This window comes from Stegodyphus dumicola, chromosome 12 (assembly GCF_044657685.1).
Source record: "Stegodyphus dumicola isolate Sdum_Otavi_A_Nest chromosome 12, ASM4465768v1".
NCBI lineage: Eukaryota > Metazoa > Arthropoda > Arachnida > Araneae > Eresidae > Stegodyphus > Stegodyphus dumicola.
In genome coordinates, this window is record NC_140779.1 from 96,289,698 (window position 1) to 96,305,443 (window position 15,746).

The following is a 15,746-nucleotide window of genomic DNA, read 5'->3' on the forward strand; positions in this document are numbered from 1 at the left end:
GCATTGAAAATGCTTACAGACATTTTCATTCAGGACAAGCTAGATGTCCTGGGCATCCAGGAAATGAAATGGACTGGCCAATGAGTGATTGATGAACAAAACTGTAGTGTCTATTACAACACCATATAAAGACACACCAATCTGGTACTGCTTTTATTGTTAGTAAGCAAATATTATTGTTAAGAGTTATTGAATTTAAACCAGTGAATGAAAGAATTTCCAAGATATGCATTAAGAGTAAAATATAGAATATTTTCAATTATATGTACTCATGCTCCATGGAAGGAAAATATGAGTAGGAGGAGAACAAATTCTATATTCTTGATAGGAATTATATTAGATGTTATTCAAATGATGTAAACCTCATTATGGGAGATTTTAATGCAAAGATAAAAAAAAAGATGAAAACATAAGGGTATTTACTGGATCAGAAGATGTAGATGAAAGTCTACACAAAGAGACAAGCAATAATGGTTTTAGAATTGTGGACTTTGCCATTGCATCTAATATGATGATTGAAAGCACAGTATTTAAACACAAAGATATACACAAAGCCATCGCAGATCAGCTGGTAGAACTCAAAACCAAATTGACTAAATTCTCATAGATATATAAAAGTAGTCTCTTGGATGCATGGACATTCCTAGGAGCAAATGTGGACTCTGATCACTATCTGGTTATTGTAAAACTATTTTTCAAGAACAATAGGTCCTTCAACAAAGAGAGAGAACAAAAAAACAAGGCTTGATATTGAACTACTAAAGAAAGCTGAGATATGTAGGAAATACAAAAAAAGAACTATGTGACAAAATATCAACTGACAAGGAAAAAGCTTACCACCAGAGAATGCTTGGCATACTCTTAAACAAATCATAACTATGACTGCTGAGAAAACAATACCTTAATATCCTAAGAAGAAACACAACCAGTGGTTTAATGAGGAGTGCTCAGGGATGATAAAAGGAAGAATGAGGCTTATAAGTTAATGAACCAGAAGCATTTCATTACAGATGCTGAGGAAAAATATAAAGAATTAAGAAGGAAAAAAAAAAAAAAAAGGATACAAAGAGTAAAAAAGAAAGCATATTTTGATGAATTATACAGTGAATTCGGAAATCTAAACACACAAAAGGAGGTTAGAATATTTTATCAGCTAGTGAATAATGTAAGAGCTGAATTTAATCCGAGAACTCTAGCCTGTAGGAAAGAAGATGGAGAAATTGCCACAATATGCAAGCCGTTCTATCTAGATGGTCAGAACATTTAAAACATCTGCTTGGTGATAGAGAAAACATAGAAGAGATAAGATACTACTTAATTTCATCTGCAAAGATAAGACTGAAGGGATGAAAAACAGTCCCTCAATCAACAATGATGTTGAATTTGTAATCAAAAAGCTAAATCTTAATACATCAGCTGGACTAAATGGTATCAAAGCTGAGCTATTAAATATTAATGAAATGAAACTAACTAAACCAATCTATTATTTGTGATATATGGACACAGGAACGAATGCCTACAGAGTGGGAAGAAGGGTCTGTTTGTCCTATTTATAAAAATGGAGACAAGTTGGAATTACTCTATCAAATACAGCACATAAAACCTTCTTCACAATCCTTTATAAAAGATTTCAGAGATATACTTCTAAAATTATTGGGAATTGTCAATGTGGTTTTTAGAAAAAATTGATCAAATGACTCAAGACAAATTTGGGAACGAACAAAGAAATATAACATTTACACCTATCACCTGTTTATTGATTTTAAAGCTACACATGACAGTTTAAATAGAGACAGATTACTTGAAATTATGCTGGAAATTAACAACCCAAGAGAACTGATTTACAAGGATGACATTTAAGAGAGTAAAATGCAGAATTAAAATTTTGTCTTTACTGAGAAAGGTCTGCAAGAGAGAGACTCACTTTCTTGTTTGTTGTTTAATTTGACACTGGAAAAGGCCATGCCAGACTCTACACTAGTGAGTCTACTAAAAGTGGAACTATTCTACAAAGAACAATAACTGCTAGCTTTTGTCAATGACATTAATATCATTGGACAATCTAAATGGGCTGTTGTAGAGGCATTTGTCTTGCTTGAATATGCAACAGGGAAGATGGATCTAAACATCAATGAGGATAACACAAAATTTATAATGGTAAAAAATAAAATCATGGCCTACCTACTTTAAAGATCAACGATTATACTTTTGAGATTGTTAAACAATTTAAATATCTGGGTACAATGATTTCAAGCTGCAATCACATTAAAACTGAAATTAAAAACAGGGTATCTATGCCCAACACATGATTTATGCTCTTAGAAACCAACTTAAATCCAAGTTAATTAGCTTAATTAGAATAAAAACCAAAATAGGTTTATATAAGACTTTGATAAGACCTGTGGCCCTGTATGGAGGCAAATGCTTAACAAGACAGAGGAAGATCTGCTGCTGATATTTGAGAGAAAAATTCTAAGGAAGACTTTTGGACTGGTGAGGCAAAGGAACCGTGAAGAATATTACATAACCATGAAATCTATAGGAAATATAATGAATCTGATACTGTCAAAATTGTAAAGGCATCTCACATTAGATGGCTAGCCATATTTACAGATATGATGATACATTTCCTACTGAGAAGATAACAAAAATAGAGAGAAAGCAAAGAAAAGAAACACCACCTACTACATGGCGATGGCTGGATAGTGTGAGAAAGAATTTGAAGTTGATAGAGGTAAACTAATAACAACAAGCTGTGGCACTGGATAAGATCAGATAGAGAAAACCTGGACTGTAACAAGCTGTAGAGCTCAAGAAGAAGAAGAATGTAAACTCGAGAACTTTGAAAATTACGATTTAGAGATATTTTAATTAATTTTATTCTTTTTCAGAGTAATACAGTCAAAAGTCGTTAATCCGGACTCGTTGGGACTTCGGCGATTCCGGATTATCGATTTTTCCGGATTATAGATCATCAGTTTAAATTTCGTAAGATGGCATGCAGAAATTCTAAAATTAAAAATATGAAACCATAATTTATGAAATAAAGAACAATTATGATCTAAAGGGTATCAAAATTTACAAAAAAAAAAAAAAAAAAAAAAAAAAAAAAGAGCTTAATATTTATTTGTTTACTTTATTAAACATTTCTTTCAATGCAAGTTGTTTAAGTTGCTTCGTTTTATGTGATAATACTTTCTCTTTAATTCTATAAACAGACATAATTTCTTGTTACAAAGTTCCGCTGTTCAAGTCCCATTAATTGCTGTTCCGAGAATACCGACTAACTTGCCAAACGAAATTTTTTCGTTTTCACTAACGTCTCTGTCCCATTCTTCATGTCTTTATCCATTTTTTGCAGCAATTCCACTTTTTGTTTGTTGGACATCGAAACATACTTTCGTTTTGTAGATCCTTTGGAAGCTCCAGCATCGGAAATTCTATTTGAAGAATCGAAAGTTCAAGTTTACTTTTATAAAATTTCTCTTACAGTCTGCAAAAAATAATAAGCGTGATCCAATTCAAAGATTAAGGAACAACGCAATCATTAACGTTAACTGAAATAGATAATTAGATAATTTTAGCTTACACCGTTCGTTATACATTAAATGCGCAGGCAAAAACGTATTCTGCACTTGTGCACACGCATATGCGCAGTAGTCAAGGTCTTATGCGCACACGTAAAACGCCTGTGCACATGTGCCAACGCGGCGCATGCGCAGAAAGATTTTAGCTTTGAGGTCCGGATTATAGATCATTCCGGATCATGGGTGTCCGAATTAACGACTTTTGACTGTATATTATTTTTAGATACAGCAAGCTGTACTTTTCCTAAAACTAGTACTGGAAATTTGGTTTACTGAAAAAATTTTCTGCACAGTATGGTCTGATGTAATGAGATCACATAACACAGAATCCACTACAATGTAATACAAATTATTATACACACTGGTCAACACTTGGTTGCTGCACCTTTTTGTGCAGATAGCAGCATCACTGTATGGGAAGGGATTTGATGTGGCATTGAACGCCAGATGCCAGTACTACTGCCCAGCAGTTCTGCAGTTTTTGCCATAAATCTGTCACAGAACATGATGAGTGAAGAGACCATTGCATCTTGTCCTTCTGATGCTAAAAAAATCCTGTCTGGGAGCTCTGGATACATGATAAGTACTCTGAACTCTGCTATGCTTGGTTGTACAGCATGTAACTGATAACACATTATCTACTTAAAAAAGTGCATCTTCTGTGGGAACAAGGGCATGAAGGAATGCAGATGATCAGCCATCAGTTAAATGTAGCCTGAGTTCATAACGATACCATCCAGTATGATGAGAAGACCCAATAAAAACCACATAAAAATGTTCCAGACAGTTAAGGTGCTGTCATCAGCCTGTATAATGCTTGTCTAATACAAGCAATATAGTGCTTCATAATATAATAGAAGATTAAACAGAAGTTTATTTTGGGGAACTTCGAGAAATGCTACTGAGGTAAATCCTCCCCCCATAGATTTGCATGAACAAAATTTTGGATACTTTTATATTTATAATTAATAATTATGACTGCCATTAATAATATCTATCACTAGAAGATCATATTTTCTTTGTTAATAAAAGTTTTTTTATTCATTGATCCAAAAAGGATTCATGAAATTATGGTTGTATAGCCAGAAACTGGCAGAGGCACATATTTACGTACATTTTCAAAATGCTGCATGAACATATTTTATAAACACATTTTTCAAAATGATTTGAGTAGGGCAAAATTTTCAGTTATGAAAACTGCTATTTATTTTATCAAATGTTATTTAAAATAAATGTAATAGGATATGAACCATACCGCACAAATACTTCCTAAAATAATTGCACCAGATAAATTTTGTTTACAACTTAGAAGTAACACATGAAACACAGGTACTTTTCCATTAAAGCCCTTTTTTCAGTACTGTAGTGCCACATTTAGGCTTATTTCTTTCCGTATGTTTTTGGTCTGATATTAGACAAAAGGGAACAATTGGAAACAGCAACAAGGAATATTCTCTAATTTCACAACAAAAATCCTCCAAAACACCATTAAGACTGAAAAACCTGGCCTCCATTATTTTTTTCTTTTTGAGAATAAATTTTTATCTTCTTATCCTTTACAGCCAATTTCTGGCCAAGGTTGTTGAAATCAACTTCTGCCATCTTAACCCATCCAACACCACAGTGCTCCACCTATTGACACCAACATTCTTTAACCACTTTTCCACATTGTCTAACCACCTTATCCATGGCCTTCCTCTCCTTTTTTTTTCCCTCTGGCTTTAGGAAATGTCAGTTTCTTCACTGGGTATTCATTTCCATATCAGTATATATGGCCTAGCCATTTTAGTTGAGAGATTTTAATAATTAAGGTAAAATAACGCACCGAACAAATATTAATTTAGAAGTCAAACAACAAAAATCAGTGTTTTATTGGCAATTTTCCACAGGACTAGTTCCAATGGTTTTACCAAACCATCTCCCTCAGCTGCTAAAGTGCAAATGAATGAAATAAAATACTGTGACAAGATAAGCATGGCTGAACAGGGGTTAAGTTACTTGTGCCATCTATTGATGAAACAAACAAACAAAAAAAAAATCCTTGAAGGTAAAGATGGATTGGAATTATGGTTGTTAACTAGAAAAGAAAGATTTTTAGGGGCATTTCACATTCAAGGTCTTGTACAACTGTATTTTAGTTTTACTACTTTGGTATTTTGATCTAAACTGGTTTCATAATCTATAATAGCATCTGTTAGCCAAGTTGATTTAGTCCTTGATTTCAATAGAATTTCTTGATCACCAATTTTTAAGGTATTCCCAACTCCAGCATTGCCTGAAACTATTTCGCCTTGCTAAGCAGTCTTAAAAATCAATGAAAAGGTGATTCATATGTATCTATATCCTATTACAGGGGTGGCCAAAGTGCGGCTCGTGAGCTTGATACGGCTCTCGCAGGCAATTTGTGTGGCTCTTGCATATAAAATATATGTATGAAATATGTTAAACTAAAACTATTCAGTGTCCAAAAAGAAGTAATTAATTAGTTTAAACTCTTTTTACAAGGGATTATCAGGGATTTTATCAGGGATTTCTTTCTATTTAAAACCTCCTCCACTACTTCTATAATGATGTAAATATGAACTTGTGGCTTTTAGAAAATCTAGATGTGGCTCTCGAACATTCCTGAATTCAAACGTGCGGCTCTTACTGACATGAAGTTTGGCCAACCCTGTCTTATTATCTTGTCTTTTCGAGTATTTACCTAATACTGTGCACATGGTTGGTAGTAGATTTACCCTTTTGGAATTAATGCAAATATTCTTCAATTATTATTATTATTATTATTTGTAAAAGCAGTTACCTGTATTGATAATATCTTATAAAAATTGAGGATAACCATTTGAGAATATCTCATAAGATGTGTTACACAATGTGATTCCTCTGTAGTTATCATACTCCAGCCTATCTTCATTTCCATATATTGGGCAGATGGAGCAGTTTTCCCATTTTGTGGGGACTTTTTGCAAAGTCCAAACATTGGAGACAATAGTGTGTATTTCATTGGTCACTTTAGTAAGTTTTTATCAGTTTTCACAAATTTGTTGTATTCATCAATTTAAACATAACAAGGATTTGGCATGTATCTCTCTTATATAAATACTCGAATCATTAATTGTATTATGATTCATGTAAAATGCATCTTGGTTCACAAAGCTCAGTAGTCATAACTGTTGATGCCATAAATAAACGAATCATCTGGTAACAAGGGAGAGTGAGATTCAACAAACCCTACTTGTTTGGATGCCTTTTTCTCCTTCGCATGAGCAAAGGCTACATCACCATGCAACATTTAAATTTCATAAGGAGATTAATTCAGCACAATTTTTACTTGTGAGAAACATCTTTCTGGAAGAAAAGGCTAGTCACTTTTCCATCTCTCAGCAAAATCCAAATCATGAAATCCATAGCAACAATAAACTAGCCCCCCTTCTTTATATGAAAAACATTTTTATAAAAGACACTCATTAATTATCATCAGGAAAGAAGCCAAACAAAAACTCTCAACACTCGATACCAAGGAAATAGCCAATATGAAAAAAGCATCAAGCGGTATGCCTTTAACAAAAAATCTGATGTGTACACCACGACTTCCTTGTACGGAATATTAAATTATACGCATTTTTTCTTGATTTTATTTAAACTTATTAGATTGAATTAAACCTACTTCGCCGACAGCGCATAAACCACAATAGAATAAACGCATTCTTTAAAATTCACTTTGTTTACCATAGCGACACTCTGGCACTAGGTTTACTTAACAGTATTATATTTCATTCATATTATAACTCAGAATGCACAAAATGTATATCATTTAAAGAATTACCTAATCATTGCCACATGTTCTATTCAAATACTATAATAAAGCTAGAACTATGTATAAAAGAAATTAAGCAAATAAAACAAAAAAGAAACAGTTTTTCACAGACGATTAAGTATTTCTCATTTAATTAATTCAGTTCTTACTTCGCGAGAAGGCAAAAATACATAAAAACTCAAAATATCTATATTAAAAATTACGAAGTAAATCTCAAACGCTTATTTCCTTGAAAAAAATCTAGAAAGAATTAAGCATGATTTAATTGGCAATAATAAATGAATGCGTTATCTTTGTTGTTGGGAAGCTAAGGTTCTCTAGATTGGCAACAAATCCACTAGTCTCCTGTTTCAAATGTAAACATTAATGGCCGCTATTAAAACAGGCTTAGCGGCAACTAAATAACTTTAAAATTGCTGATAATTCTAAAAATAGTGCACACAGATTTACTAAAGGCATAAAATCCTTAATCGGAAGATAAAAACAATATAATTCAATCATTTTTAAAGAAAAAATGTACAATTTACAAACATATAAGAGTAAAGAAACTGAGATCACTGAGCCGGATAATAGAGTGGATATATATATAAATATATTTATATACGTTTGGTGCGGCCGATTGCAACCAAAATACGAGGTGCACATCTACATGTTATAGCAGTCCTATATACAAAATTTCAACCTTCTGAGGCTACTCGTTTTTGAGTTATGCGAGATACGTACGTACGTACATACGTTCGTACAGACGGCACGAAAAATTCTCTTCAGAATTAATTTTAAAGCAGTTTTATAATTTTTTTGAAGGAAAAGAGTATTTTATTCTGTCCTTACGTACAGATATCACGCAAAAACATCGTTAAATTGCATTTGATAGCGGTCAAAATGGATATTTTCGTTGAAATATGCTGCCTGAAACTTTTCACGATTACAATACTTCCTTTTTACTTCGTACAAGGAAGTAAAAAGTACTAGAAAATTATACTTATCAATAGCACATTGATAGGAATAGACAAGAATTACAAAATACAGTTTCCTTATCTCCGTAGGCACAGCTAAATGTTGCAAACAAACCAGAGAACATTTTTTTTTAATGCTAGAAAAAACTGTACCTAAAAATTGTTGATAAAAAATAATATTTATTTAATTGTTGATGCTGGCAGCAGAACCACACACAGCAATAACAAGGAATTAGAAATTTAATTAAGTTTTAATGATAAAATTATTTGAGATAGTTACAAAAGCTATACAGATGTAAAAAATATGCATAAAAGAAAAAAAACACAAGCTACACCAGTTGACAATATTGTTCTCATTATGGATTGCAATGTGAAAAAAATTAACTAATTAAAAATGTTCAACATTACCACATGGTAAAACAATTATTCCGGATCTTGCTCTTCCATTACCAAACATTTTCCTTAGACTCTTTTCTTGATAAGGTCGTAAAATTGCCAATGGTCTTAGATCTAAACTAAAAATAAATAAATTTATTGACTTTACAAAGTAACTTACAAAATAACTTGTTAAAAATGTTATTAAAACTCCAATAAACTGTAATTGAAAAATTAATATACACACATTTTACTAGAAAAGAAAACTCTTTAAAGACTTAAAAAAAAGGAAGGAGACAGAGAAAGTGAAAGAATTCTGAACTTGCTTACAGTTCGAGTCTGAAAAGTTGAGTAACAGTCTAACTTACCAGAATTTGTTTAACCATAATGATGAAGAACTGCATCATAATTCCCCAAATCAATCATCTCAATTTTTTTAAAGACTTTTTATTATTTCATCTTTTACAGGTAAATACACATTTTTCAATGCAAGCAAGTAATCTCAGTATATTACATATAGAAATAATGGATATGAAATCTCACCCAAAAGTGACATCAGATACTAAACTTCCATGAAATCTTATTGATTCTATATCTAATAGAGTGCCTGATGCCTTTCTTTTGAATGGACCACTTACAGTGTTAAACTAAAAAATATTAGAATTGAAAATACAATTCAATAAGGTTCAGTAATCCAAAAAAATCCAGTACATATCATTTGAAGAAGATTGGATATGTACGTTGCCATGATGCATGGGTACCTTATACTTAGCAAAACACGCTTGCTCGAGTTTTGGCATTTTGTTCTTTACTGAAAAGAAATTTAAAAAAAAACTCTTTTTTTTTTAATGGCTTATTAAAGAAGTGGATACCATACAATAATGTTACAAGAAAAATATCATAGGATAAGCCAAAAGAACCTCCTTTAGTAAATCAAGAGGGGATTTCTGCCCCCAAAAAGTAATGCTTTGTGCATGAAAGAACTACAAATGACTGTATACTATGAATTATTGCTACCAATCAGACCATTAATTTGGAAAAATATACAGCAGTTTTAAAAGTAGAACTAGAAGCAAAGTACCCAGAACTGAACACTTGTTGAAGTATTGTCTTCCATCATCAAACCCACATTTCGATTAATGTCAGAGAAAGACTTATTGAGCATGGCTGGGATGTTTTGTGTTCTCCCTATTCATCTCACTACCTGAAATTTTCATCTCTTCAGGTCACTTCAAAATTCTCTGTGGATTCAATTCCTTGACAAACAGCATCTTGAAAACTTCTTTACAAATAAACCTAATGATATCTTAAAAAAAATTTTTTTTCAGCTGCCTGAGAAGTCATAGATCAAAATAATGCTTATGTGATTCAATGAAATTTTCTTGTATTTTTGTAGTGCTCCATTTGTATTTACTATTAAAAAACTGCAGAACTTTCTAGAAAACCAATATAAATCACAAGCTGTAAAACATTCATAAAATTTCAATATCTTTCAAATAAACTTCGTCTTTCCCAGAGATAAAATTAATGACTTTTATATAATTATACATATGATTACATTTTCCTTTCTTTGTTTTTTTGTGTATGTGCATGTGATAGATTCCATTTCAAAGTACTTAGCTGTTTATACAGTATCTCTACATAAGGTTTTTAACACTTTTGAACTTTGAATCAATATTTAAGTTGGTAAGAAAAATAACTTGCACACATTTTAACTACGCTTTCCTTTAATTCTAACTCACTTACTTAATATCAGGATTCACGGTGTCATTTTTAAAATCATACTCAGCAAGAAGAGGATATTCCAATTCAATGCATCTGGAATAAACAGAGAAGGACATATAACTATTAAGAACTATCACATTTAATGTGTACAACATGAAATACTTTTCTCACAAAATGTAATTTAAATGATTACATTTGATTCCTGCATTTTATTTATAATTTAAATTCTTTTTATTTATTCATAAGGGTGAATATAAAATGAAACATCTTCAATGATAAGAAGCAATCTATGCTGTCCTGAATTAAATAATTCATCACTGCTTCTACAATAAAAAAATGTTCAACTGTTTATGAACTCATGAGCTTGGAAAATTTTTGTTTTAATTTCTGAGTTTTTTACTAAGTCTCCATTAAAGGTACATAACTTGCTGCATAAAGCATTTGGTGACAAATCCATTAGGAAGTAAAAAGAAATCTTTTATAGGAATTCAGTGTAAATCTGGACTCATTTGTAAATAACATATATAGTACAAAGTCTGAGATCCGGACATCCAACATCCGGAATGATCTAAAATCTGGACCTCAAAACCGCCAACAATTTTTTTAAAATGCTTTATGGATGAGCATTTGATTTCCCCCCATAGATAAAACATGTGGAGAATCCCAATTCTTAATTTCCCTTCGGCACTAAATAAATACTTCGTTATTGAAGAAACATTAATTTAGCATAAATTTGTGTGATGAATAATTTGGCTCTGCTTGTCACACATTTCAATCAAACCGAAACATTCTAGATAGAAACATCGTTGATTTTACACCTACCAACATTTTATATCAGTGACGCCAACCTGGTGAATCATTATTTATTATATTTTGCTTTCAGCACCACATGTTTATCAACACATAAATTGAGTAATGACTCACGAAGCGATGCCCAAACATTTTTTTTTATATTAGTAATTTTTTATATTGGTACAAAGAGTATGGTAATCTTTTATGTTGACATTCTTACACTTGCCAATGATTACAGATCTAAGTTAAATGCACTAAATACTGACGAGGAAAAATTTAACAAAAGTTTCTTTCCATTATGCTAAAAATATATTTTGCTAATGATACTCATAGGCTGAAAGATTACATTTAGTGCTTTTTAAATTCAGAATAACTGATTTGTTTTTCACGTAAACCCAGAACCAGTGCCTGAGCTCGTATGACCGCATCAGGCGGCAGAATTTTGAGAAGACAATATTTTTGGAATTTAAAGAAGTACCAAACAACAAAATTAAAGGATGAAAATATTTTTAGAATTTAGAGAAAGCACTGGAATCCAAAATTTAGAGACTGCAAAAATTTAGACTTTAGAGGGAGACGCTTGGTAGCCAGAATTTAGGACCCATCAGGTGGTAAGATATATAGTGCACGATATAAGCAAGACAAAATTTAGTGAAGCAACTTGTCTTTCATTGCCAATCTCATGATACATAGCCAATAATGTATAGCAGACGCTATAAGGCCAGGCTAAAATTATACTTTATTGATTCCAAGGAATTTCAGCCAATATAGCGGTTTGCGCTGTTTTTTAACTTTCTCATTTGATCCAGCTTAATTATTTTTTGCAGGCTGTTTTTATTACAGCAATTTGATGAAAATTAAAGTTTCAACTTTTGATCATGTCAAAAAGAGTTTCTAATTCTGAAGCTGCAACAGGATGTACCAAGTGAAAGCATGTTTCGATGTCCATTAAGCAAAATGTGGAATTGCTGGAAAAAAAAAAAAAAAAAAAAAGGATAAAGGTATATCTGTCTCAAAATTACACGAGAAGAATGGCTTTGGAAAGTCAACTGTACATGAAAAAAGGAACTTTTTGAATTTTTTGTGTCTGACACCCTGCTTGCAACGAATAACAGAAATACGATTTGTTATCCTAAAGTGAAGATCACAGCAAAGTGACAACTGAATGGGTAAGACAGCCTAGCAGCGAGGGCATGCCATTGACAAGTAAAATGCTAATGATGCAAGCTAAAATATTTCACTAAGAAATGAACTTCGAAACTGAGTGCACATATTTGACAAGTTGGTTAACCAAATTAACGAAAATCGCCATGGTATAAGACAATTAAGAATTTCAGGTAAAAAAGCTTCAGCTGATACTGAAGCTGCTAAACTATTTGCAGATGAATTCACTGAACTCAGTTATCTCCAGAAAAAAGTTAAGACGCTGATAAAACTGGTACTTTCTGGCAATATGTACTACAAAATACCTTGGCAACCTCTATAAAAAATCTGATGTGTGCACCATATAACTTCCTTGTATGGAATATTAAATTATACCCATTTGTTCTTGCATTTCATTTAAACTTATTGGATTGAATTAAATCTACTTCGTCAATAGCGCATAAACCACAATAGAACAAATGCACTCTTTAAAATTCACTATACTTGTTTACCATAGCAACACTCTGGCCCTAGGTTCACTTAACAGCATTACATTTCATTCATTTTTTAACTCAAAATGCACAAAATTTATATCATCTTAAGAATTATCTAATCGTTGCCACATGTTCTATTCAAATATTATAATAAATCTAAAATGATGTATAAAAGAAATTAAGCAAAGAACAACAACAACAAAAAAGAAACAGTTTTTCACAGACGATTCAGTATTTCTCATTCAATTAGTTCAGTTCTCACTTCGCAACAAGGCAAAAATACATTAAAACTCAAGATGTCTTTATAGAAAATCATGAAGAAAATCTAAAAATATAAAATGAGATTATTTTTAGTGGCTGTGCATGATTTTATTTATTTGTGAACCATAGTATGAATTTTCTGGATAGTGTGTGTCTGGCTGTCATATAAATACGATAGTGATTACATGGCAGCATGTTAAAGGCGGTATGAAACTGGTATTTCTGCTGTTTGAAAAAGCATTAATTCATGGTAAGTGCATTTTATTTTATTCTTGTTCATATTTTGTAGAATGTTATGTTCATTATTTTTTTAGTATGAATTTCTGTCTTTATTGTTTCTTTTTTTTTTTTTTAAATTGTTTGACATTTATTTTAGTTTATTTTGTTGATTACTGCGTAGCATATAGATTGTGCAATTCGTAGATGTTTTTTTAAGTTTAAACAGGATGCTGTGTACATGGTATTCTTTGAAATTTATTGTTGTTATGTTAATTTATTAAAGCGAGGTGGGTGTGCGTAGTTCGTAAATTCGTTTGTCGCCTAGATTGTGCCATTCGTAGATTTTTTTTAAAGTTAAAACATATCGCTGTGTACATGGAATTTTGTCAAATATTTTTGGTTAGAAACTTTCTGTTTTTGCTATCTAATTTTTTTTGTTTTTGTTTCTGATTTTTAGTTTAAATTGTGTGTCAAAATGTGGTTTCTGCATATGCGAAACCACGTTTTTGGAGACATTTTAAGCTTTTAAGTTTGAAATGTAGACAAAAAATTTAGATAGTCATATGGCAGCGTGGAGTTTCTCACCAAAAATGCTTGGCGAGAAATTTGGCGACTTGAGGGCACATTTCAGAGTAGTTCCTAAAGCTTTTATCATTATTATTAGAACAAATTCATATAAAGCACAAATTCTACTTAACCAAGATGTGTTTTGTAATGCACCAAAATAATTCATAATTTTTTTTTATTTACTTAGCTGTCACATGCAAATAAATAACAAATGCAAAGAAACATTACTAAAAATATACGGAAATCATTCTAAAATAATTTTTACAAAAAGTCAAATTTGATTTTGATAATGATACACAACATATAACCTTTTCTGAAGCACTTCAATCTTTTCTTGATTTATTTCAACAGAAACAGTTTTCATATCTTCTTTCTCTTCATCCTCTCTTTCTAATTTCTCATAAAAATTAAAAATATCATCAGGGACATCAGCATTTTTCTCAGGAATAGATTCTGAGTTTTTACTGGAATTGGCCCCATTCTGTGAATTTATCTGTGGGGCAAAAAAATCATGAAAATCAGAAGAGATACGAAGGAATGTATTAAACAGAAAAAAAAAATCAATTAACCAAACATGGTCGGGGAAGGAAATCCACAGAAGATTAATTTTTTTTATGAGTAAAATTTATTTTACCCTACTTCACAGATAATATAAAATACAGGAATATAAATAAATGAAAATTAACTCATAAAACAATACTAGATTACAAATATAATACTACTACTTTAACTACTTTAAAAGATAACATTAAAATACAAGATTATAAAGAAATGAAAATAAAATTCCATAAAAAGATACTATGTTATTAATATAACATTATTACTTCACAGTTAATATGAAATACAAATAAATTAAAATAAAATCATCTAATACTAATACAATACTAGATTATTAATATTATATATATTATATATATGATAATATTATAATCTAAAATATTCATACAGTTTCTAAATAATTTTGCAGTATTCGCATAAATATAAAAACATACTCCTATATCATTTTTTGCAGTTTCTTTGACAGCTGAAATGCTTCCAATTTCATCAACATCTCGTTTTAACCGGCATTCTTGAATAACTGGGTCTTTTAGCAATTTTTGAAGAACTTCCTAAAAAAATGAAAAATGAACAAGATCTGGTAAAAATTCTTTTAATTATCTTTTGAAATTCTCTGTAAGCATATTTTACAAATCATACTGATAAATGACATGTATCAAATTTAAAATTTGAATTTAATTGACATTTCATTTTTTACATACTTTAATATGAGGCATTAATTGAATTCAATAAGAAAACAAAAAAGGAAATTAGAAAAAACAATATGATTTTTTTTATTGACCCAACATAAAAACCTCTGATTCACTATAAGAATATGAGGAATGATTTAAGATTAATAGGTGTACTATGATGACATTGAAATTTTGTTTTTAAGAAGGGAGAAATAAACTCAGAAAATTAATTAAATTTAGAAAAAGAGTTAAATGTTATAGAACTCCAATCTGCAATAGTGGTTGGAAAATCTGCAATAGTGGTTGAAAAATAAGCATACGAGCTATTTTTAAATTTTAAGCTACTTACCTATTTAAGCCATTTTTTGGTACTTATGTATTAGTACAATCACATTAGTAGAGTTTCAGAATATGCCAAATTCTGACAACTGTGTACATAACAATTCTTCAGTTTTATCAAGTATCATTGCCAATTTCATAAGCATTCTTTTTGTTGCAGAGCAAGTTCCAATGGATTTTATAGATAAACTGTGGTATTTTCCTTAACTTAATTTAAAAATAAGAGCTTGTGAGATTTGCTT

General features: G+C 31.0%; 1 protein-coding gene across 1 annotated transcript in view; it reads right to left on the reverse strand.

The window, feature by feature from the left end:
• Positions 1 to 15,746, reverse strand: part of hay (ATP-dependent DNA helicase hay) — a 74,988-nt gene that overhangs the window by 33,957 nt on the left and 25,285 nt on the right. Inside the window, exons 7-10 of the mRNA XM_085806706.1 lie at positions 14,929 to 15,045; positions 14,245 to 14,429; positions 10,482 to 10,553; positions 8,769 to 8,875 (exon numbers count right to left, since the gene is read on the reverse strand). Of these exons, the coding sequence (XP_085662832.1) occupies positions 8,769 to 8,875; positions 10,482 to 10,553; positions 14,245 to 14,429; positions 14,929 to 15,045 (481 nt within the window). The remainder of the gene's footprint in view (positions 1 to 8,768; positions 8,876 to 10,481; positions 10,554 to 14,244; positions 14,430 to 14,928; positions 15,046 to 15,746) is intronic.